Genomic DNA, 24,049 nt, shown 5'->3' on the forward strand with positions numbered 1-24,049 from the left:
GCTAACTTTATATTTCAATAAAACATCATCGAAAAAAATCTTTGAGCAGATAAAATATTTATTGTTACTAGGAATAATAACTGAACCCATAATTAATGCTTTTCTTCAGCTACAGGCTTCTCATAAAAAACCTGACTACCGGGCGCCTGGGTGGCTCAGTTGGTTAGGCGACTGCCTTCGGCTCAGGTCATGATCCCGGAGTCCCGGGATCAAGTCCCACATCGGGTTCCCTGCTCAGCAAAGGAGCCTGCTTCTCCCTCTGACCCTCCCCCCTCTCATGTACTCTCTCTCTCTCTCTCAAATAAATACATCTTAAAAAAAAACAAAAAAACAAAAAACCCTGACTACCACAAAGGAATTTGACAGTTTCATCCTATGCATTAAGCCATAAAAAAAATCAAGTTCATACTTACTACAACAAGGAGAATGCTTTCTATGCAGAAAATTCTGAGACTACTTAGGGAAGAAAGTAGTACCTCTCCAACTCTACCTGTACTCCCACCCGCCACCCCCACAGATAAAGCAGGCTGGGCTTTCCCCTACCCTCTCAATACGTACTACTCTCTGGGTACTACCCTCTCCCTCTGCCCCATTAAGTGATAATAAAGAACTTGAGGGCAATGCCCACCTTCTCCACCCTCAGGGAGGTTGTAAGCCCTGAAGGCTCCATCACAAGGCTGAGAAAATGGAAATTCTAAGATTATGAGTCTCAGAGTATTTATGAAGTACAGTCTAAATAATGGGAAAATTTATAAGGTCTTTTAAAATTCCATTGAAAACCTAAGGAATAAAAATAAAATATTCCTTAACTTTCAATGTTTAATGTCATTAATTCACTAACCATGGTGATACTATTACGACCATTACTTTGAGAAGTACTTTTATAATTGTCTAGGAACAAAGGGCATGCTAGGGAAAACACACACTCATACACACAGACTTCTAAATTGTAAGCAGCCTAACTTTATTTACTAAAGGCTCCTCTGAGATAAGGGTTATGCCTGACTCATATTTTTATCCCAGCAAGTGCTTAACACTATTTATTGAAAGCGTCACTCCCATTTTAACTGCCAAATAGCCACTGCTGACTGAAAGCACATCAAACATACAGGGCACAAGACTCATCAAAACAAGCTCTCCACCTCCCACCCATTAGGATGACTACTATCAAAACAAAACAAAACAAACCAGAAAACAAGTGATGGTGAAAAGGTGGAGAAATCAGAACCTCTGGGTGGGAATGTAAAATGGTGCAACTGCTTTGAAAAACAGTATGGTGGTTCCTCAAAAAATTAAACCTAGAACTATGAAACGATCTGACAATTCCATTTCTGACTACATATCCAAAAGAAGTGAAAGCAGGGGGCGCCTGGGTGGCTCAGTCATTAAGCGTCTGCCTTCAGCTCAGGTCATGATCCCAGGGTCCTGGGATGGAGCCCCATATCAGGCTCCCTGCTCTGCGGGAAGTCTGCTTCTCCCTCTCCCACTCCCCCTGCTTGTGTTCCCTGTCTCACTGTGTCTCTGTCAAATAAATAAATAAAATCTTTAAAAAAAAAAAAAAAGTGAAAGCAGGGGCGCCTGGGTGGCTCAGTCGTTAAGCGTCTGCCTTCGGCTCAGGTCATGCCCAGGGTCCTGGAATCAAGCCCCGTATTGGGCTCTCTGCTCCGTGGGAAGCCTGCTTCTCCCTCTCTCTCTTCCCCTGCTTGTGTTCCCTCCCTCGCTGTGTCTCTCTCTGTCAAATAAATAAATAAAATCTTTAAAAAAAAAAAAAAGTGAAAGCAGGGTCTTACAGAGACATTTGTACATTTATGTTAAAAAAGTAGTATTCACAACAGCCAAAAGGTGGAAGCAATCCAAGTGTGCATGAGTGGATGAATGGATAACAAAGAAGAAAATCCTGCCATCTGCAACAACATGGAAGAAACTTGAGGACACTATGCTCACTTATGAGGTAAAATTCATAGAAACAGAAAGTAGAATGGTGGTTGCCAGGGACTGAGAGGAGGGGAGAATGCAGTTGTTTAATGGGCAGAGTTTCAGTTTTGCAAGATGAAAAAGTTCTATAGATCTGTTGTACAATAATGTGAATATACTTTTATATACATATATACTTTTATATATTTTAACCAAAAATGAGGAAGAATCCAAATGAATATTAACAGGATGAATAACTGTGGTATAGTCACACCATGAATACTAATACTACAATGAGAATGAATAACTCACAACTGCAAAAGCATGATGCTGAATAAAAGAAGCCAGATAAAAAAGAAAACAAATATGTTATATGATTTGGGGCGCCTGGGTGGCTCAGTTGTTAAGCGTCTGCCTTCGGCTCAGGTCACAATCCTAGGGTCCTGGGATCAAGCCCCGCATCGGGTTCCCTGCTCCATGGGAAGCCTGCTTCTCCCTCTCCCACTCCCCCTGCTTGTGTTCCCCCTCTCGCTGTCTCTCTGTCGAAAAATAAATAAAATCTTAAAAAAAAAATGTTATATGACTCTATTCAAGTAAAGTACAAAACAAAATGAATCTATACTACATGTCAGGATAGAGGTCACCTATGTACCCATGGAGACTGATGGGAAGAGAGTTCAAGGGGAGCTTCTGAGTTGCTGGGGTTCTGACTGTTGTTCTGGACACTGGTTATTTACATGACTGTGTTTAGTTTGCGAAAATTTATCAAGCTGTAATCTTATGTGCACTTTTCTGAATATATGTTATACTTCAATAAAAGTAAAAAATAAAAAGGGGATGGAAGCTGAAAAGAACAATTATCACAAAATTTTGAGGATAGTGGTTAACTCCAGAAGGGGATTTTAGGAGGCATTTCTTTTTTTAAAGATTTTTATTTATTTATTTAACAGAGAGAGAGAGAGAGAGAGAGAGAGAGAGAGAGGGAGGGAGAGAGAGAGAGAGAGAGCATAAGTAGGCAGAGCGGCAGACAGAGGGAGAGGGAGAAGCAGGCTCTCCGCCAAGCAGGGAGCCCGATGGGGGGCTCAATCTCAGGACCCTGGGATCATGACCTGGGCCAAACGCAGCCGCTTAACTGACTGAGCCACCCTGGCGCCCCCTAAGAGGCATTTCTAAGGTACCGACAATGTTCTAGCTTATAATTTGCATGGTTACATGTATTTAACTTACTATTCTTCAAACAGTACATATGTTTGAATACCTCAAAATAAAATTAAGAGGTAAGAAAATACAACACTCCAATAAATAAATTCCTAGAAAAATATGATTAAGAAGAAATAGAAAATGGAAAGTTATATAACCATTTTCTTAAGAACTCTGAATCAGTACTTTAACATGTTCCCACCAGAAACAAAAACACCAAAACAAAAGCAAAACAACAAACCACTCAGGTCCAGACTTCTTTATAGGCAAGTTCTACCAAACTTTATGTGAATCAATCATTCCAATTTTACAGAAATAAGAATAGTAGGAAAAAAAGAAGAAACACTTCCTAACTAATATTGTAAGGGTGGTCTAATTTTTTTTTTAAGATTTATTTGAGAGAGAGAATGTGAATGGGGGTGGGGCGCAGGGAGAGGAAAGAATCTCCAGCAGACTCTCACTCAGTGGGGAGTCAGATGTAGCCCAATCCCACAACTCCAAGACCATGACCCGAGGTGAAATCAAGAGTGGAATGCCTAACCAACTGAGCCACCCAAGTGCCCCAGGGTGGTTTAATTTTGATACCCAAGCTAGAGGTGAGCATGAAAGCCTGAGAAAGGAAAAACGACAGGCCAATTTCATTCATGAACACAATGAGGAAACCCTAATTATTTATTAGCAAACCAAATACAGCAATATGTAATAATGATAATACATTATGACCAAGCTGGGTTTAATCCTAGACATGCAAAATTGGTTTAGCATTAGAAAAATCTATTAATGTAATCTGAAATTTATAACAGATTAAAGGAGAAAAATCACATGAAAATTTCTGTAGACACAGTAAAAAAAAAAGCATGTGGAAATTCAACAATCACTCAGGATAAAAGCAACAACAACAAAAAAACCTTGAAAAAGAAAACCTAATAAGGAAAACTACCCTAAAACAGCCCCTCCCCCATTGGATTAGAGCTTGCCTTTTTTTTTCTCCTTTGCTAAGACTTTTCTTTTTTTATTAACATATAATGTATCATTTGTTTCAGGGGTACAGGTCTGTGATTCATCAGTCTTACACAACTCACAGCACTCACCATAGCACATACCCTCCCCAACGTCCATCACCCAGCCACCCATCCATCCCTCCCACCCCCCTCCACTCCAGCAACACTCAGTTTATTTCCTGAGATTAAGAGTCTCTTATGGTTTGTCTCCCTTTCTGGTTTTATCTTGTTTCATTTTTCCCTCCCTTCCCCTATGAACCTCTGTCTTGTTTCTCAAATTCCTCATATCAGTGAAATCATATAATTGTCTTTCTCTGATTGACTTATTTTACTTAGCATAATACCCTCTAGTTCCATCCACATCATTACAAATGGCAAGATTTCTTTTTTTGATGGCTGCATAATATTCCATTGTATATATATACACCCCATCTTCTTTATCTATTCATCTGTTGATGGACATCTAGGCTCTTTCCATAGTTTGTCTATTGTGGACATTGCTGCTATAAACATTGCGGTGCACATGCCCCTTCACATCACTACATTTGTATCTTTGGGGTAAATACCCAGCAGTGCAATTGCTGGGTCGTAGGGTAAGAGCTTTCCTTTTAACATCAGATCAAGTTAGTGATGCCACTATCACCACTGCTCCCAAGATAAAAGAAATCTGGGGTGCCTGGGTGGCTGTCATTAAGCATCTGCCTTTGACTCGGGTCATGATCCCACGGTGCTGGGATGGAGCCCCACAACAGGCTCCTTTCTCAGCGGGAAGCCTGCTTCTCCCTCTCCCACTCCCCCTGCTTGTGTTCCCTCTCTCGCTGTGTCTCTCTGTCAAATAAATAAAATCTTTAAAAAAAAAAAAAAAAGAAAAGAAATCTAAGTAATGAAAATTGTCAGGATTTTCAGATGATATGCTTGTCTTAAAAGAATTTAAACACAAACTATCACAATAAGAGTTTAGCCAAGTTGTGGGACATAAAATCAATTTTATAAAAGTCAAATGCACAGAAACAGGTAGAAACAGATACAAATTACCACAGCAACAACATATATAAGGTACTAAGGAATAAATTTATTTACTTTAAAGATTTTTATTTAGGGTGCCTGGGTGGCTCAGTTGGTTAAGCGACTGCCTTCGGCTCAGGTCATGATCCTGGAGTCCCGGGATCGAGTCCTGCATCAGGCTCCCTGCTTGGCAGGGAGTCTGCTTCTCCCTCTGACCCTCTTCCCTTTCATGCTCTCTATCTCTCATTCTCTCTCTCTCAAATAAATAAATAAAATCTTAAAAAAAAAAGATTTTTATTTATTTGAGAGAGAGATGGGGAAAATGAGCAGGGGGGAGGGGCAGAGGGAGAGGGAGAAGGAGAAGCAGACCCCCTGCTGAGCAGGGAGCCCTACCCGGCACTCAGTCCCAGGACCCTGGGATCATGACCTGAGCCGAAAGCAGATGTTTAACCGACTGAGCCGCCCAGAAGCCCAGGAATAAATTTAACTTATTAAATTTAGTTTGTACATCATTTTACATCATTTTCTATTATTTTTGTACATCACTGATGTACAAAAATAATAGCACAAAAATTTGCTAGGAAAACAAGGTGGCATTACCTAGTGAACATGTTATGCATATGCCCTACCACCCAGCAATTCTACTACTGGAGATGTGTCTAAAGAAACTCATACACCAGAACCACCGTACTAACAAGAAACAACCCAAATGTCCATTAATCCCTGAATGGGTAAATTGTAGTATATTTATACATGAGACTTATTAAAGCCATGAAAATGAGTATACTGAAAAACATAACAATGAGTGAAAGAAGCTAGTTGAACAATACGTATAGTATGATTCCACTCATACATATGATGGTGCTTAATGGATAATAAGCTCTCAAAGAAATGACAGTCATGGTGGTAGTTGTGCAGAACAAACTGGAAGAGCAAGAGAGTGATGGCAAAGAGACCAGACAGAAACAAAACCTCAAGGAAACACAAAAAAGCACCAGGCCAATGGTTTCTTAGGGAAATTCTACCACTTAAAGATAAGGTAATCCCAATGCTATCTCAGAACACAGAACAAGAAAACTTCCAAATTAATTTTATGAATAAAGTATAACAGTAACCCCCACACCTACCAAAAGATTGCACAGAAGAAAGATATAGCAGACTAACATCACTTGTGAATATCAACACAAAAATCTTCAAACATTAGCAAACAGAATCTAACAGTACATTATAAAGAAGAACACAGCTTAACCAAGCAGGATTTCTTCTAAGAATATAAGGGAGGTTCAATATAAGGAAATCCATTAATATGGATATAATAATGCTAAAGAGAAAAAAAAACACATGATCATCTTCATGGAAGCAGAAAAGACATTCGACAAAATTCACTCATTTATGTTAAAAAACAACAAAAAAAGGAAGTGATGGGTACTTCCTTATATGAATAAAATATATCTCGGCCCAATGCCAGCAGCTTACTTAGTAGGGAAACATGAGACTTTCCTGAAGTCAGAAACCACGTTAAGGCCAAATTATTATCCAATTTACATTTGTATAGATTAGCATTAAATTCTAGGATGCTACACACACATTTACCAGTTCTTGAAAGCTACATTCTGCCTGCTGGGTTAACCAGAAACATTCCTAAAGTTTCTATAAACTTCTTAACAGTCTGTCTTATACTTTCTTGGTGGCAAGAAATAAATGGCTCTTCCGAGCAGTTACATCAGAGTGGACAAAGAATCACAAATGTCCTTTCTTTCCAGCTCCTCCTGGACTAAAGAAAGAATTTACAACACTTCTAAAGAATATCACTTTTATCACATGGATGGTAAGGAATCAGAGTTGTCCTAAAAGGACGCTTGAAAACATTAGCAAAATATATGACAGGCAGAATTGGCCCAAAAAGGGGATAAACGTTCCTGGCAATAGTCTTAGATTAATCTAGTGTTGCTGTCAACTGGTTTTTCACTGATGTGAAACATCGTATCAAATACTTTTATATGCCTATATGGTCTTGCAAAAATTACGGGAAAGGATTACATTCATCTTAAAAAAAAATCTGCTTCAACTATGGGACAGAAACAAAGATGATTTAATGAAGGAAATAAAATTTTATCTGAAGGTGAATTCAGCATTGCTAGATCGAAAAGAGAAGGAACATTTCAAATAAGCCCCAAACTAAACATTTTCACATTTCTATTGAGGCAATAAATAGCAGTACCCTCAACTCAGTTACTGACTCAAGATAAAACCTTGTGGCCAAAGTAAATTCTGTAGGTTTTGCTCCCTATTTTGCAAGCCTGACCTGTGTTCAGTGGAAATTTAGATATTAACTGGGAAAATGTATTGGTTTTGCTTTATTTTCTTTAGCTGTTCAAACTATTTCTTCTATAAATAAGACTGTACTAAGTTTTCTCTTTTTCAGAATTACTTGTAATCAGGGGCACCTGGCTGGCTCAGTCAGTGGAGCATGTGACTCCTGATCTCAGACTTATAAATGTGAGCCCCATACCGGATGTAGAGATTACTTAAACATAAAAAAAAAATTTTAAGATTTTGAAAGCGAGAGAGTGCACACGCACACACACAAAGTGGGCGTGGGGTGGGGGTGGGGCAAAAGGAGAGGGAGAAATAGACTCCCTGCTGAGCAGGGAGCCCACTGCAGGCTCTATACCAGGACCCAGAGATCATGACCTGAGCTAAAGGTAGACGCTTAATGGACTGAGCCACCCAACCCAGATGCCCCAAAATAAAAAAAATCATTAAAAAAAAAAGATTTACTTATAATCAGTTCTATTTAAGTATTTCCTATCTCTGAAACTCTACATTTTCATAATACGTTTGTTCCCAATGCCTATGACAGCATTAACATTCATCCCAGTCAGCAAGTTTTTAAAAACTCCCTCTTCAAACACATGTGAATAATCTAATCACTTGAGGTAAACCAGTACTCTGTATAGAAAGTTCCAACTTAAGAGCATAAAAATAATTATTTTCCTCAGGGTTTAATTTTGAGCTTAACATTAAAGTAAATTATTTCATTGGGTTTTTTTTAATCCATTTTTTTTAAAGATTTTATTTATTTATTTAACAGAGAGAGAGAGTGAGAAAATGAGCACAAGTAGGGGGAGCGGCAGAAGAGGGAGAGGGAGAAGCAGACTCCCCGCTGAGCAGGGAGCCCGAAGCAGGGCTCGATCAATCCCAGGACCCCGGGATCATGACCCGAGCCGAAGGCAGCCACTTACTGACTGCCCTATTTTGTTAGTTTTTAATAGGAAGTTTCCCCATTTCTTTTCGATCTCAGTAATGACTACCCAGAGGTTTCTCCAGTAAACTACACTAAAACAGATAGCTTTCCAGTAACAGAGAAATAATCTATGCATGAGTCCTCTTTATATATGTGTATGTACACGTATATGTGTGTGTGTGTATATATATATGTGTGTGCTAACTTCACGGAAGGTCTCTGAGGGCAATGACAACATTAGAGGTGAAAGGGACTTTTATATAGAGTTTTACTTAATCCCTTAATTTTCTGATGAGAAAAACTAAAACCTGCAGAAGCAAAGTAACGAGCATAAGCCCACGAAACATGCCAATGATGGCAGGGATGGAGACTCAGTTCCCCTGACACCCCGGCCAGTGCTCTTTCACTTGGCTGAAAGATGCCTTTCGTGATTTGCCCCAAATTTCAGCACACCCTCACACAAGCACCTTCCAGAGACCAAACAACTCATCGGTGAAAAGGAACTAAATCTCAAACTACAGAAAAACAGTAAATTTAGTTCATCAAATTTGTACTCTGAAGCATCTGAAAGTAAGTTTGCTAGTACGATGCCTCATTACCCATAATACTTTAGTGTGTATTTCCTACAAACAAAACAAGACCATTTTCCCACATAGTCAATTTGCAAATATCAGAATTGTTAACACTGATACATTCTTACAATCCAGGCCCCATTCTATTGTGCCAATTCAGATTCACCCATCATATTTAGTTGTCACATCTCTTTGGATTCCTTCAGTGTGGAACAATTCCTTAGGTTTCTGGTTTGTTTTTTTTTACTTTCATGACCTTAACATCTTTGAAGATTATAGGCTAGTTTATTTTGTAGAATATCCCTATACCAGGTTTTTCTGGGTTGCCTCATGATTCGATTTGGATTATGCTTCAAATTTTAGCTGTCCCTGTTCTAAAGGAAAACATGGAGGGGCGCCTGGGTGGCTCGGTTGTTAAGTATCTGCTCTCGGCTCAGGTCATGATCCCAGGGTCCTGGGATCGAGCCCCGCATCGGGCTCCCTGCTCCACAGGAAGTCTGCTTCTCCCTCTCTCACTCTCTATCAAATAAATAAATAAAAAATCTTTAAAAAAATAAAAAATAAAGGAAAACATGGAGAGAGCAGAGCTATATATACCAAAACCAAATGAAAGACGTGAATTTTTTTTTTAAATGGGCAAAAGTCAGGACCAGACACTTCATCAACGAAGATATACAACTGGTTAATATGCACAGAAAAAATCATCATTAATCGGGAGGAAAATACAAAGTGAAATTATAATGCAATACCGCTTATAAACTCAATAGATAGGATATAATCAAAAAGATTGACTAAACCAAGTTTTGGTAAGGCTGTGAAAAAATGGAACGCCTCACACACTGCTGATGAAAATGTAAAATGGTGTATCTGCTTTGGAAAATAGTTTGATGGTTTCTTCAAAAGTAAAAATATAAGTTTTCAAAAGTGTTAAGGTGTTAGAGCCAAAGGAAGTCTGAGGAACGGCTCAGCCAAAAGGAGACCAAAGAGACAGGACAACTAAATGAAACAAGATTGCTGAACAGGGTCTCAAGAGTAAGAAGTAATAATGTGTCAGTGTTAATTTCCTGATAGTGATGGTTATATTATGGTTATGTAGGAGACATTCCCTGTTTGGTAAAAATACACACTGAAGTGTTCTGGTGAGATGAGGCACTATATCAACAATTTACTCGCAAGTGGTACAGGGAAAAACCTTTGTACTGTCCTTACAATATTTCTAAACATTTCAGACTGTTTAAAAAAAAAAAAAGTTAGGGCGCCTGGGTGGCTCAGTTGGTTAAGCAACTGCCTTTGGCTCAGGTCATGATCCTGGAGTACCCGGATCGAGTCCCGCATTGGGCTCCCTGCTCAGCGGGGAGTCTGCTTCTCCCTCTGATCCTCCCCCCTCTCATGTGCTCTCTCTCTCTCATTCTGTCTCAAATAAATAAATAAAATCTTAAAAAAAAAGTTACATGTAAAAAAAAATTTAAGTGCGTAGCATTAAAAATGTTTACAGGAAAAAAATGCCTTCCCCTTTTCACTCTATACTTTTAACCTATTTTATAAAAGTTTTCTTCATAGCACTTATCAGTAAGTGAAACATTAGTCTACCTCCTCCACTGAAGAGCTAACTCCTCAAGGTCAGGGACTAAGTTTTGTTTACCACTCCATTCTCAGTACCTAGAATAAGGCCAGTACATAGGGTATTCAGATTTATTCAATGAATTAATTTGTACTCTTATTATCGTTTAAACCAAAATCATTTTACCATCCTCTGCCCCAAAAACACACACATAGAGCTTGCTTGTCCTATGACCCAGTAACTCCCAAGTAACCAAGAGAAATAAAACCAAATGTCCACACAAAAACTTATAGATGAATGTATAACAGCATTATTCATAATAGACAAAACCCAAAAATTTGCACATGTCCATAATCTGGTATATCTATCCAAGTAATTACTATTTAATGACCAAAAAAAACCCCCAATAAACTATAGATCCTGGCAATGACACAGATGAATATCAAAACCACTGTAAGTGAAGAAAACACCAGATACAAAAAACTGTATCTTGCATGATTCCATTTTCATGAAAGTTCAAAGACAGGCAAAACAAAGCAGATCAGGAGTTGCCTGGGGGTGGGAGTGGGAGTGGGAACTGACTGCAAACGACAAGGAGAAACTTTTTGGAATGATGGAAATGTTCTAAAGCTGGATTGTGGTGATGGTTGCACAACTCAGTAAATTTACTAAAAATGACTGAACTGAACCTTAAAATTTTATGAATTTTATAGTATATTGATATAGCTATTTTAAAAGATAGAACGATAGGGCGCCTGGGTGGCTCAGTCGCTAAGCATCTTCCTTCGGCTCAGGTCATGATCCCAGGGTCCTGGGATCATGCCCCGCATTGGGCGACCTGCTCGGCGGGAAGCCTGCTTCTCCCTCTCCCACTCCCCCTGCCTCTGTTCTCTCGCTCGCGCTCTCTCTGTCAAATCAATAAATAAAATCTTTTTTAAAAATAAAAAAACAAAAGGTAGAACAAAAGCTAGACACAGCCTCCTTCTGCTTGCTGTTTGGTCAATTTTTTTTTTTAAATCAAGTGTCGGGGCGCCTGGGTGGCTCAGTCGGTTAAGCGTCTGCCTTCGGCTCAGGTCATGATCCCAGGGTCCTGGGATCGAGCCCCACATCGGGCTCCCTGCTCGGCGGGGAGCCTGCTTCTCCCTCTGCCTCTGCCTGCCTGCCTGCCTGCCTACTTGTGCTCTCTCTCTCTCTCTCTGTCAAATAAATAAATAAAATCTTAAAAATAAATAAATAAATAAATAAATCAAGTGTCGTATAAAAGGATGAACAGGGCTACATCCTGGAAGGGGGTATCAGCATTTTAAAAGAGGCTGTTAAGCCAAATTAAGGTCCAAACTGCAAAACCTGAGACCCTAATAATTAGAAGAAGCTGCAATCCTCATATTCTGTCCATTTGTTTGACCCCTCAAGTTGGTCCTAAAGGGAATTCTCAAAATCTGCATCAGATTCATACCTGGCCATCTCTCCAACACCCAGGGTAAGAGATTCTGGGAATACCTATGCTTGGAAAAACAAATCCATTAATGCTAGTAATTGAAATAACGTTGCAAAATTGAGCTAAAGAGATTAAATCTGTGTAGAGGATACTGACTAGCTGAGAAAGAAACTATTAATTTTCTTAGTTAGGATAGCCTACCAACTTTTTAGTTGTCAACCACAGTTTTATTTCTTACAATAGAATATGATTCCTAAATAGGGAGGACAACTTTGATATGGCTTCAAATTCTCAAAAATTATTTTAGGGGCTATGTGAGAAAAAAGAAAACAAATATGATCTTAGTATAAAAACTGTTCAGAGATGCTTTATTTTCATTTAATAATAGAAAGAATAACCCACTTAAAAAATAGGCTTGTGCATGGGGCGTCTGGCTGGCTCAGTCGGTTGAGCATCCAATTATTGGTTTCAGCTCAGGCCATGATTGATCTCAGGGTCATGAGATGCAGCCCAGCGTCGGGCTCCATGAACTCAGCTTACAGTCCGCTTGAGATTCTTTCCCCCTCCCTTACCCTCCCCCTGCTCCTCCCCCATTCATGCGCTCACTCACTCTCAAATAAATAAATATATATATATATATATTTTTTTTTTTTAAGAAAAAGATATTCTAAGAGACTGAGGTGAGAGAGGATCCAGGCCTTGCCAGGCCCATTTACTTCAAGGGAATAATCAGAGCATTAACCAGATACTGAGCACTCAGCACTTCACCTACATACCTCATTTAATCCTCACAATACTGAGGTGTACACCACTACTCCCTTTCTACAGATGAGGAAAATAAGACTCAGGTTGGATAACCTGCCATAGCCACATATATAAATGGTGAAAAACCATGCCCTTACCCGCTCCACTGTACAGGCTCCCAGAAGGAAATTAAACCTTGGAGTGAAGGCTGTGGCCGAAGATCAGATTGTTGACCTCAGACAATATGGTCAAGAAGTCACTGGGGGAGGGGCGCCCCAGGGGCTGAGTGGGTTAAGCCTCTGCCTTTGGCTCAAGTCATGATCTCAGGGTCCTGGTATTGAGCCCCCCAGCATTGGGCTCCCTGCTCAGTGGGGAGCCTGCTTCTCCCTCTCCCTCTGCCTCCACCCCCCAGCCACTGGGCAAATCAATAAAATCTTAAAAAAAAAAAAAAAAAAAGTCACTCAGGGAGTGGTAGGTTCTTAAGTGTTTACTGTTAGGCTACCTAACTTACACATGCTACATATGTATCAAATACCAAATAAAGTTTAAAGATACCACCCAGTTTAGCTGCCACCCCCATAATACCAGAAACAGAAAAACAAAAGAACCCTAGAAGCAAAGCAAAGCTCTTCTGTCTCAACTACTTCTCCCTCTCCTCTCCTCTCTCCCCCACAGGCTCCAAAAAGCAGGGGAAAATTCCAGCCCGGAGAATAGCAGGGGAAGCAGCACCAAGAACTTGAACCTGGCAAGTCAGCAGTCAATAGGAAACATCTTTTGACTACCCTACCTCATCCCTCATACCTTAGAGGTCAGCCTTTTCAAATGACTCCACCAGCGAACTGGACCCGAGATGGACACTATTCCAAGCTGGATCAAATTCTCTCTCCCAGGAACTGGATTCAGAGTGCTCTCAGCCTCTGGCTGTCAATGTACTAAAGACCCATACCTTGAGGAAGCTGGGATAAGCTCTCTTCTGCCAAATGCATGGGGATGTGGTGAAAGAGAAAAGAAAAAAATCCCCAGCTGTGCAGAGATGCAGAGTGCAAGATTTTGTAAACATCAAGATAGAGGGAGGTAGGGGAGTTGGTCTATTTTCTAGTTCTTGGTTACAACCGTATCCTGAAGCTTTAACTGCACTTCCCATCCCCGCAGTACCATGAGAAAGATCCCTGAATCTTAATCATAAACTCACTTTCCACAATTATTTTCTACAAGATAGTATATGAGACACTCCAGCACCTTACACCACCTTTTAATTAGCTAGCTCCAAGTCATTCTTCAGATCCCAACTTAAATACCACTTCCTCAAGGACATCTTCCTGGACTACTCAAACAGCACTGTGCACCTCATCAAACTCAGTAAAAGTTATTCCTTTCCTGTTGCAGTAAACACCAGAGTAAAACTACCCCTTCTCTTCACCACTTTGATCCTATTGCCTAGCACATAGGTCAGCTACCCACTTAATACTATTAAGTGAATGGAAATCAAGAAACGGATGGAGGTAAGCAGAACATATGAGAAGAAATTAACACTACCCTCCGGATAAAAAGTAAGTTCGACCCTACTTCTCTCATCCTTTCCAGGTATCCAGTTTTTCCCTCTTTTACCTCTCTACAGGCCCAAGTCATCTATGACAATTATCATTTAATACTTTGGTGCCAATGCATTCAAGAATCCGGGCTATAGGAAGCATGTTTCCAGGTAGCTTGGTATAACAGAGTAAAGCCCAATAAATAAATAACTCACTCACAGGTTTGGGGTCAAGATAAATCTCAGTTCTGCTATGTATTTATTGGCTGTGAACCTTGGACAAATTACATGAGACTTGGTTTCCTTATCTATAAAGTGGGAGGAAAAAATTACTCAAAGATGAGAATGAAAATGAACTCGGAACCCCAGTGACCTAAAACAAGGTAGGCATGCAACTCATGTCAGTTAATTGATCATGGCACACCCCTACACCCTACTTCCCAGCTCCTACTGGCCATGGATTCAGAACACAGAGACTGTCCGAAGACTGAGAATCCGAAAAGGACCTTGGAGAATATCTATCCTGCTGGCTTTCCAATGTGAGGAAGCCCCAAGTAGTGAAAGAGAAACAAAGAGGAAAAAACAGCATCTCAGGGTTAGGTGAGTGGGTAGACTGACTGGATACAGGGTGAAACGGATCTGGATGTTTGTTGGGAAATGTTTTTGTTTTGTTTTTTAAAGATTTTATTTATTTATTTGACAGAGAGAGACACAGCGAGAGAGGGAGCACGAGTAGGGGGAGTGGGAGAAGGAGAAGCAAGCTTCCCGCTGAGCAGAGAGCCCGATGCGGGGCTCGATCCCAGGACCCTGGGATCATGACCTGAGCCGAAGGCAGACGCTTAAAGACTGAGCCACCCAGGCGCCCCGGGGAATCAGTTTTTAATTACCAGGTACCTTAATGTGAACAAGGTAAAGAATAAATTATATATGGTTTCTAAGAAAACTTGGATGCTTTTCATAAAAAACTTTTCATAAATACTTGAGAAGTGAAAACCTACAAATTAAATTCATGGAAATGGCTTATCAGTTATAGCTAACCACCAGATTTCTACCATCAGCAGGGATGTTATTAATATCAAAATTAATTTCATTGAGTTACTTGTACTCAAAACTGTTCAGAAACATTGAATTTTCAATTGCTCATGTAAAATGGTGTACTCAGATCTTTGAGCTCCCAAAATCATACAAGACGCTTCTTTATTAAATGTTAACAATCAAAACTAAGAATCTGAATCCAGATCCACTTTTAAGTCTTGAGCTTCTACAGATGATACATACTACTGCTGGTCTTGCCTTTCAAACAGGTGGTACCAATACCCAACAGTTTCAGGAAGGGAGGGAGTGCTACAGCCGACAGTAGTAAGGGTAAGTTTATGGAGAAGATGAGCCTAGAGGAACACAGGACTTGAACAGGGCCCAATGTTTCTTGGGGGTGGACTGGAGGGGTGTACTACTATCATCTTGACAGGATGATTCTCCAGCACAGGGACTGTATCATGCACTGTAGGTCGTTTAGCATACCTGCCTCCACCATATACACATGGAAGGCCTATAATATTCCCCAATCAATGTAACAACCAAAAAACAAAACCCATATACATTTCAAAATGCCCCTGGAAAAGGGACAGAAGTTACACCCACTGAGGAACCCAAGATAAGCAGAAGGAAGAGCACGTAAGCACAGCAGCTAGAAAGCATAAGAGACACAAAGAGGGGAACATAATTCACAAAATTTGACGAGGAACTGGCAGAGACAAGGCCATCTTTTAATAACTCTCACTTACAAAATCAAGTCTACTCCTCAGTAAACGATGTCCTTTAGGATTTGGCCCTGTCCATCCCAGCTGTCAAAAGCTTTTGTCCTTAAGACACGCTACACTCTTGGGGCGCCTGGGTGGCTCAGTTGGTTGGGCGACTGCCTTCAGCTCAGGTCATGATCCTGGAGTCCCAGGATCGAGTCCCACATCAGGCTCCCTGCTCAGTGGGGAGTCTGCTTCTCCCTCTGACCCTCCCCCCTCTCATGCTCTCTCTCTCTCATTTCTCTCTCAAATAAATAAATAAATAAAATCTTAAAAAAAAAAAAAAAGACACACTACACCCCTGCCATCCCAAAAAACTTGTGGTTTTCCTGACCTGATGTGCTGCCTTTGCATGTACATTTTCCTATACCTAGAATGCACATCTCAAGGCGAATTCCTAGTCATACTACAACACCCAGGTCAAAAGTCTATGAAGCCATACAAAGACAGCCCCACATCACTCAGGCCGTCTTTTTCTCACAGCACTACATACATTCTTTCTGAATGGACTGGTATATTCTCTTTACTACTCCATCCCACCACCTGGACTAAAGGATACTAAGAGGCAGGGACCGTGTAAATCCTGGCACATAAAAGGTGCTCAATAAATATTTTCTGAGTGAATGACCTTGCGTGGAGTTTTTTAAAAGGCTAAAATGTGGGGCGCCTGGGTGGCTCAGTTGTTAAGTGTCTGCCTTCAGCTCAGGTCATGATCCCGGGGTACTGGGATCGAGCCCCACATCAGGTCCCCTGCTCCGCAGGAAGCCTGCTTCTCCCTCTCCCACTCCCCCTGCTTGTGTTCCTGCTCTAGCTCTCTGTCAAATAAATAAAAATCTTAAAAAATAAATAAATAAAAATAAAAGGCTAAAAAGAGGGGTGCTGGGTGGCTCAGTCATTGGGCACCTGCCTTCGGCTGGGGTCACGGTCCCAGAGTCCTGGGATCGAGCCCCACATCGGGCTCCCTGCTCAGCAGGAAGCCTGCTTCTCCCTTTCCCACTCCCCCTGCTTGTGTTCCCTCTCTTGCTGTGTCTCTCTCTGTCAAATAAATAAATAAAATCTTAAAAAAACACAAAACTTTAAAATAAAAGTCTAAAAAGAGGGCATCTGGGTGGCTCAGTTGGTTAGCATCTGCCTTTGGCCTGGGTCATGATCCTAGGATCTTGGGATGGAACCCTCCATCAGGCTCCCTGCTCAGCAAGAAGTCAGCTTCTCCCTCTCCCTCTTCCCCTCCCCCTGCTTGTGTGTGTGTGTGCGCGTGCTCACTCGCTCTCTCAAATAAAATCTTTTAATAAATAAATAAATAAAAGAAAGTGGGGCGCCTGGGTGGCACAGTTGAGCACCTAACTTGGTTTCAGCTCAGGTCATGATCTTGGGGTCCTGAGATTGAGCCCCACGTCGGGCTACAGGCTCAGTGTGGAGTCTGCTTGGGATTCTCTCTCCCTGTCCCTCTGCCCCTCTCACTTGTGCTCACTCGCTCTCTAAATGCAAAATCTTTAAAAAAATAAAAAAAACACAAGGCTAAAATGTGATACAAGCAAAAGCAGATAATAGGTATTTCCTGTTACTGAAAACATACACTTTCTCAACTTTGACCTTTGGTTGAGCATCATTTAGGAACCAGACAGACTGGGATGCACTATCACTTACTATCTGTGTGTCCTTGGGCAAGTTAACTAATCTGTCTCAAGTTTCCTCACTTTTGTACAAAGTAACCATGTTTGCAGTGTGGTTGTTGAGGATTAACACATATAAAACAAAGTGTTGACTAAATGGTAGTTCTACTTGTCTACCATAATCAAAAAGCCTTAATAAGACAGGATATTGTACCATTCGGAAGGTGATCACACTGAAATTTTGCTTGGAACCATCTTTTTTTAGGAGAGTTGAAAATCAAGTCCAACAGCTTGTCTTCAAGTTGCATTGTCTGTCCTCTATAGTATCCAACGTCAATCCCTGATGACCACAATCTTCTTGGCTCCTTTGATGATCTGCACTCCTGGTTGTCTGGTCTCTCTAGCCACACTTCCTCTGTCCTCTTCTGTAACTGGCCTTCTGTTGACACCTAAAATCAGGCATTCCTTTGGCTCAGTTCTCACATCCCCCCGCCCCCATCTAATCCACTCTCAAATTATCTCTATTTCAATTACTATCTCTATGAAGATAACCCTATGACCTCGCAATCATATTCAGAAAGGGTTTCAAACTCAACTTACTCAAAATACTTACCTTAGTTAATAAATGATCAAGCATATACAGCTTCAGTTTCTCCTCTCATACATTTTTTTTTCCTGATTCTAATATGTCTCACCAGTCCTCAGGCTCTCATTTCTTTGCCTACCTCTTAAAAATATTTGTCAAGGCGGAGCACCTGTGTGGCTCAGTTGGTTAAGCATCTGCCTTCAGCTCAGGTCATGATCCCAGAGTTCCAGGATCAGGTCCCACACTGGGCTCCCTGCTCAATGGGGAGTCTGCTCCTCCCCCTGATCGTGCTCTCTCTCTAATAAACAAATGAAATCTTAAAAAAAAAAAATCTGTCAAAGGGAGCCTGGGTGGCTCAGTGGGTCGAGCAGCTGCCTTCGGCCCGGGTCATGATCCCAGGGTCCTGGGATTGAGTCCCACACCGGGCTCCTTGCTCAGCGGGGAGCCTGCTTCTCCCTCTCTCTCCTTCTGCTTGTGCTCTCTCTGTCAAATAAATAAAATCTTTAAAAAAAAAAATCTGTCAAGGGGGCACCTGGGTGGCACAGTCGGTTAAGCATCCAACTCTTGGTTTCAGCTCAGGTCATGATCTCAGGAGTCGAGAGACTGAAACCTGAGTCACACTCGCAGTCAGCAAGGAGTCTGCTTAAGACTCTACCTCTGCCCCTCCCCTTTGCGCACGCTTGCACTCACTCTCTTCCCCTCCCTTTAAGATAAATAAATAAATCTTTTTTAAAAATTTGGTTTACCTCTGTGGTCTTCCTGTTCTACCTCAGTAGTTCTTAACCTTTCTGGGACAACGGATCCCTTTGAAAATCTACTGAATGTATGGAGTGTTTACTAAAAAGATGAATATACACATCTGCTTGCAATTTCACGTCGTCAGTCACCTCAGATAAGAATCTGTGCTCTTCCATGCAAGACTACCACTTTCATAAATTTTCATCTCCAGATTCTACTTCCCTCTTCTAAATTTCAAGATGCCTTCTGGAAATAGCCTAAATGGCCTACAGTCATCACAACTTAGTAAGTCTCAACTCACTATTTCTCCCTAATAAACCTGCTTTGTCTGCCTATTTCCTCCCTGATAACAGCAAAGCCATCCTCCCAGGCTCCCAAAATAGAAGCCGTGGAATTAACAAATATACCCATATCCAAACTCAAAAATCCTTGTCTCAGAAATCCCTCTTAAATCCAAATCCCACCTCATTAAGACTCTTACCCTTCTAGATCTCATCATCCTTTGCTTCCTCCCATACTTGCCATAATTCAGTCTTTCTACCATTCTTCTGATAAAGAGCCCATATGGATTTTTTTTTTTAAGATTTGATCTTTAAGTAATCTCTACACCCAATGGTGGGCTCACACTTACAACCCTGAGATGAAGAGTCACAAGCTCCATTGACTGAGCCATCCAGGCACTCCATGAATTTTTTTTCTTTTTTTTTTTTTTTAAGATTTTATTTACTTATTTGAAAGAGAGAGACATAGCGAGAAAGGGAACACAAGCAGGGGGAGTGGGAGAGGGAGAAGCAGGTTTCCCGCAGAGCAGGGAGCCCGACGCAGGGCTCGATCCCAGGACCTTGGGACCATGACCTGAGCCGAAGGCAGATGCTTAACAACTGAGCCACCCAGGCACCCCTCTTTTTCTTTTTTTTTTTAAGTAGGCTCCATGCTGGGCATGAACTCACGACACTGAGATCAAGACCTGAACTGAAATCAAGAGTTGGGACACTTAAACCAACTGAGCCACTTAGGCACCCCCCATGGATTCTATCTTAATAAGGTCTCTCAACCCCTCCATCTATTACCTTCCAATACCACTATATCACTTCACCTCTAGACAGTTACAATAGCTTAATTGCAACATCACAGTTTTTTCTATATCACTTCCACCAGTGTTGATCTACCCCCCAAAATCTCAGAATTGACCATATGACTGCCTGTTTTCAAAATCATTGATGCTTCTTCATTGCAAAATATAGAATCAAACTCAGTTTTTTTTTAATTTTTTTTATTGTTATGTTAATCACCATATATTACATCATTAGTTTTTGATGTCAGTTTTGCCTTTAGAGTCCTCTACCATTTGCTACCTACTTCTCCAGGATTAGATTTCACAGCTCAAACTGTCACTTGAGCCTATTATCCATCAAAATCATAACCACTCTTAAAATACCCAACTCAAACTCCACTCTTCATCTTTAATACCTTCCATACAATGATCAGGAAAGGGCTCTGCACAAAAAAGGCAAAATTCCTAACTGCCTGAAAATCTTCAAATCTGTCTGGAAGCGTTACATTTTTTAAAATATCACTATTTAAATAACATTTCATTCAAGAAGCCCTCCATAAACCCAGCATTTTTTTTTTAACATTTTATTTATTTATTTGACAGAGAGAGACACAGCGAGAGAGGGAACACAAGCAGGGGGAGTAGGAGAGGGAGAAGCAGGCTTCCCGCTGAGTAGGGAGCCCAATGCGGGGCTCGATCCCAGGACCCTGGGTTCATGACCTGAGCTGAAGGCAGACGCTTAACGACTGAGCCACCCAGGCGCCCCAAACCCAGCATTCTTAATCAACATTTATTAAATGCTAATAATGTGCAACATAGATTACATTCTTACTAAGATGAGAATTAAAAGCTATAACCTGGACCGAGGATTCTACTTCCAATTATACTTGTTTTTGGATTTCAGGAAAGGAAAATTACTGTAAAAGTACTCAGCATCTCCCCCGATAGAGACTTGGAAGGTCAAATATGTCTACAGCAATGACAGAAATAGCTACCCTATCTAAATTATCTTCAGACTAGTAAGAATCTCATCAGGAGGAAAAAGAAAAAAACCCTTTTCAATTAAAGTATCCTAAACCTAAAGATTTTTTTTTCAGTCCATATTTTAGATGTGAAATTTTTTAAGAAAGCTGAAGGACGTTATGGACAATTCTGAACCTCTCCTTACACATGTTTACTAGTATACTTACCAGCCGGTGCAATAGCAATCAGATGTATGACAGAGAAGTGATAATATGGGCAGTACTTTCTAGGGCCTTTTTTCTTTTAGACATAATTTAATTCCTCTTTTGGCTCCTAAACCTCTGAGTTCACATTAATTTTCACAGTTGTATATGTGAAGCATTTTGCTTCTCAAGAGAATGAAAACAGTCAAGATTCAATTAGTCTTTTAAAAATTTAACTAGTCTAAGATACTTGTTAAAACATGCCCTTTATGGCATTTCTATAATCACTATCATTCAAATTTGAATACATTTCTAAAACAGACTTGCTTACAACAGTAAAATATGCCAAACTCTAAAGCTATTAATAACACTATTTAAAGACAGCAGGGTATAAAGGAAAGAGCTGCAGCGCTTTTGAGCCAGGATCTCAGTCTACAATCTTGTCTCTCTAGTTGTATGACCTGAAGAATTTGCTTCACCTCGAAATACTTTCTCTCCTGAAAGAGGGATATCACCACCTTTCCTCCTTCGAGGTGGCTGTTCAAATAAAATGAGATAGGGCGCCTGGATGGCTCAGTCGGTTAAGCATCTGCCTTCGGCTTGGGTCATGATCCCAGGGTCCTAGGATCAAGCCCCGTATCAGGCTCCCTGCTCGGTGGAAAGCCTGCTTCTCCCTCTCCCACTCCCCCTGCTTGTGTTCCTGCTCTCTCTCTCTCTCTGTCAAATAAATAAAATCTTTTTTAAAAAATTAAAAAAATAAAAATAAATAAATAAAATGAAATAATATACCTAGTACCTGCCACCAAATGTTCAATAAATATTAGTTCGCCTCCTTCACTCAACACAAGACCCACTCACAAGAAGAAATAGATGGAAGGGAGTCTACACTTCCGTAAGTCTTCATCAACACAAAAAACAGCTAATTCTAATAAAAAGAACCGGGAACCTTTCTGGGGGATATGGATCAAGATAAGGGAGGGTGCATGTAATTCTGCAAGAACTCCATTAAGGCTGCATATATACTGACCACTAAAACATTAACAGGAAAAGTCCACAATTGTGCTAAAACGTCTGAATACATTTACGCTGTTAAGAGCGCTCTCTCGGGGTAAAGAAAAAAAGTGAAATTAGGCCCAACTCCAAACGACTCTTTAATAAATCAAGAGAGCAGTGCGGGTTTATCCTTCCTGAAACGCAAACAGTATGGGTATTAAAATCCATTTTAAAAACTTCAAGATTAAAATATTTCACAACTAACAGTGATGCTACTGACGCTTTTTATAGAAAGCCTGCGCAGGAGAACACCGTTAGCACTACTGAAGATATTTAATGAAAACCGTTCTCAAAATACAGGCGAGGGGAAGAAGGTAATTATTTCGGCGTTCTGCACACATGCCGAGGCGAAGCGCTTTTAAGACCGCGGCCAACACCACCACCGACAAGCTTCTGAAGGAATTCCCAGCTCTACAATTGGATGTCAAAAAGAAGGCCACGATGCTAGCAAACCGGGGGGCTGAGGGGACGCGGGACCCCTTCCGTTCCCTTCCCGGGGTCCTGGCTCTAAAATCCGCGCTGCGCCTGAATCTGGGGGTCCCCGGGTACTGGCCTCCGCCCCCTATGCCCCTCCCCGCGGCAAGCTAAGGCCGGCCCGCGAAACGCCGCGAGCAACACCCAAACCTCGACCAGCCCCCGGGCCCCGCCCGAGGCCTCTGGCGCACCGACGACGGTGAAACCAAGGGTTGGGGTCGCGGCGGCCCGGGAGGCCGGGGCGCGGATGAGGCCGCGCCTGCGTCCTCTGCGTCCCCGGGCGATGGGGTGGGCGGGCGTGGCCGGGCCTGCGGGCGGGCGCGGACACTCACCACACCATGCCGTAGGCGCCCTCGCCGATGTACGAGAGGTTGGTGTAGCGTGGCCCCACGTCGAACACCTGCCCGCGGACCATCTCCGGGCCCGCGCCCGCCGCCGCCGCCGCCGCCATGTTGGCTGCCGGGCCGCCGCCGCCGCTCCGCCGCGAAGGGCTCGACGCTCCGCGGCCGCCGCTCGGCCCACGCCGCACCTCCCAGAGGGACCGCGCCGCTGCGAGTGCAGCTGTGGACGCCGACCGGGAAGGAGCAAAGAGGGCACGGCTTAGGACAGCTGGAGAGGTTACGGCCACTCGGACAGACTGCCGGCCTGCCTGACTGACTGACGGGCGGGCCGGCGGGCGGAGGGAGGGGCGCGCGCCGAGGAGGGCGCCGGGGCGGAGCCAAGAAGCGTGCACGCGGATTGGCTCCCCGCCGTCTGGGGGCGGGGCTGCGCGGGCCGGCGGAAGCGGGGAGGTCGGGGCGGAGCACTGCGGCGGCGGCAGAGTCACCGCCTTGCTTGGTCACGTGCGTTCGCGGGGGAGTTGGCGCGGTAGGCGGCTGTCGAGAGGCAGAAGGACACCAAGGCTTCGGGACGGGAACCGTAACACTGAGCCTAAGAAACTGTCGGGGCAGGGAAAACCCCGGAGCGCGGTACTGACTGAGCCAGGGAACGACCTGGGTCCACGCGTGAGGTTACGCCGGACGCTCCACACACCGGCCGCAGGCGTGCGGCAGGCCTCCGCGACTCCGTGCCCCACACACAAACTTAGAGGCCGAAGGCAAGACCGAGACCGCGAAAGATATTTGCATACTGAGAAAGTGTGAAACACAAAGTTTGAGACTAAAGCGAGAGACTCAGGAACCAGTGTTTGTTGAGCATCTACATTGTTCCAGGGCATCCACATTCTAGAGTGAGGTTATAGACAGATAAGAAAGAAAAGAAGGAAGTGAGGTTAAAAAAAAAAAATACGCAAGTTGTGATAAGTACTGTGAAGAAATATAAAGCAGAGTCAGGGGTCAGAGGGTAGTGGAGAAA

At 42.2% G+C, this 24,049-nt stretch overlaps 1 protein-coding gene across 1 annotated transcript in view; it reads right to left on the bottom strand.

Annotated features, from left to right (window-relative positions):
- MAPK1 (mitogen-activated protein kinase 1) overlaps positions 1 to 23,370 on the bottom strand; it is a 110,949-nt gene extending 87,579 nt beyond the window's left edge. The window contains exon 1 of the mRNA XM_025857341.2: positions 23,029 to 23,370. Within this exon, the coding sequence (XP_025713126.1) occupies positions 23,029 to 23,147 (119 nt within the window). The 5' untranslated portion in view covers positions 23,148 to 23,370. The remainder of the gene's footprint in view (positions 1 to 23,028) is intronic.
- Positions 23,371 to 24,049: the final 679 nt, after the last annotated feature.

Source organism: Callorhinus ursinus, unplaced genomic scaffold (genome assembly GCF_003265705.2).
Source record: "Callorhinus ursinus isolate GAN/ISIS: 27379988/994484 unplaced genomic scaffold, GSC_fseal_2.0 scaffold110, whole genome shotgun sequence".
NCBI classification, from domain to species: domain Eukaryota; kingdom Metazoa; phylum Chordata; class Mammalia; order Carnivora; family Otariidae; genus Callorhinus; species Callorhinus ursinus.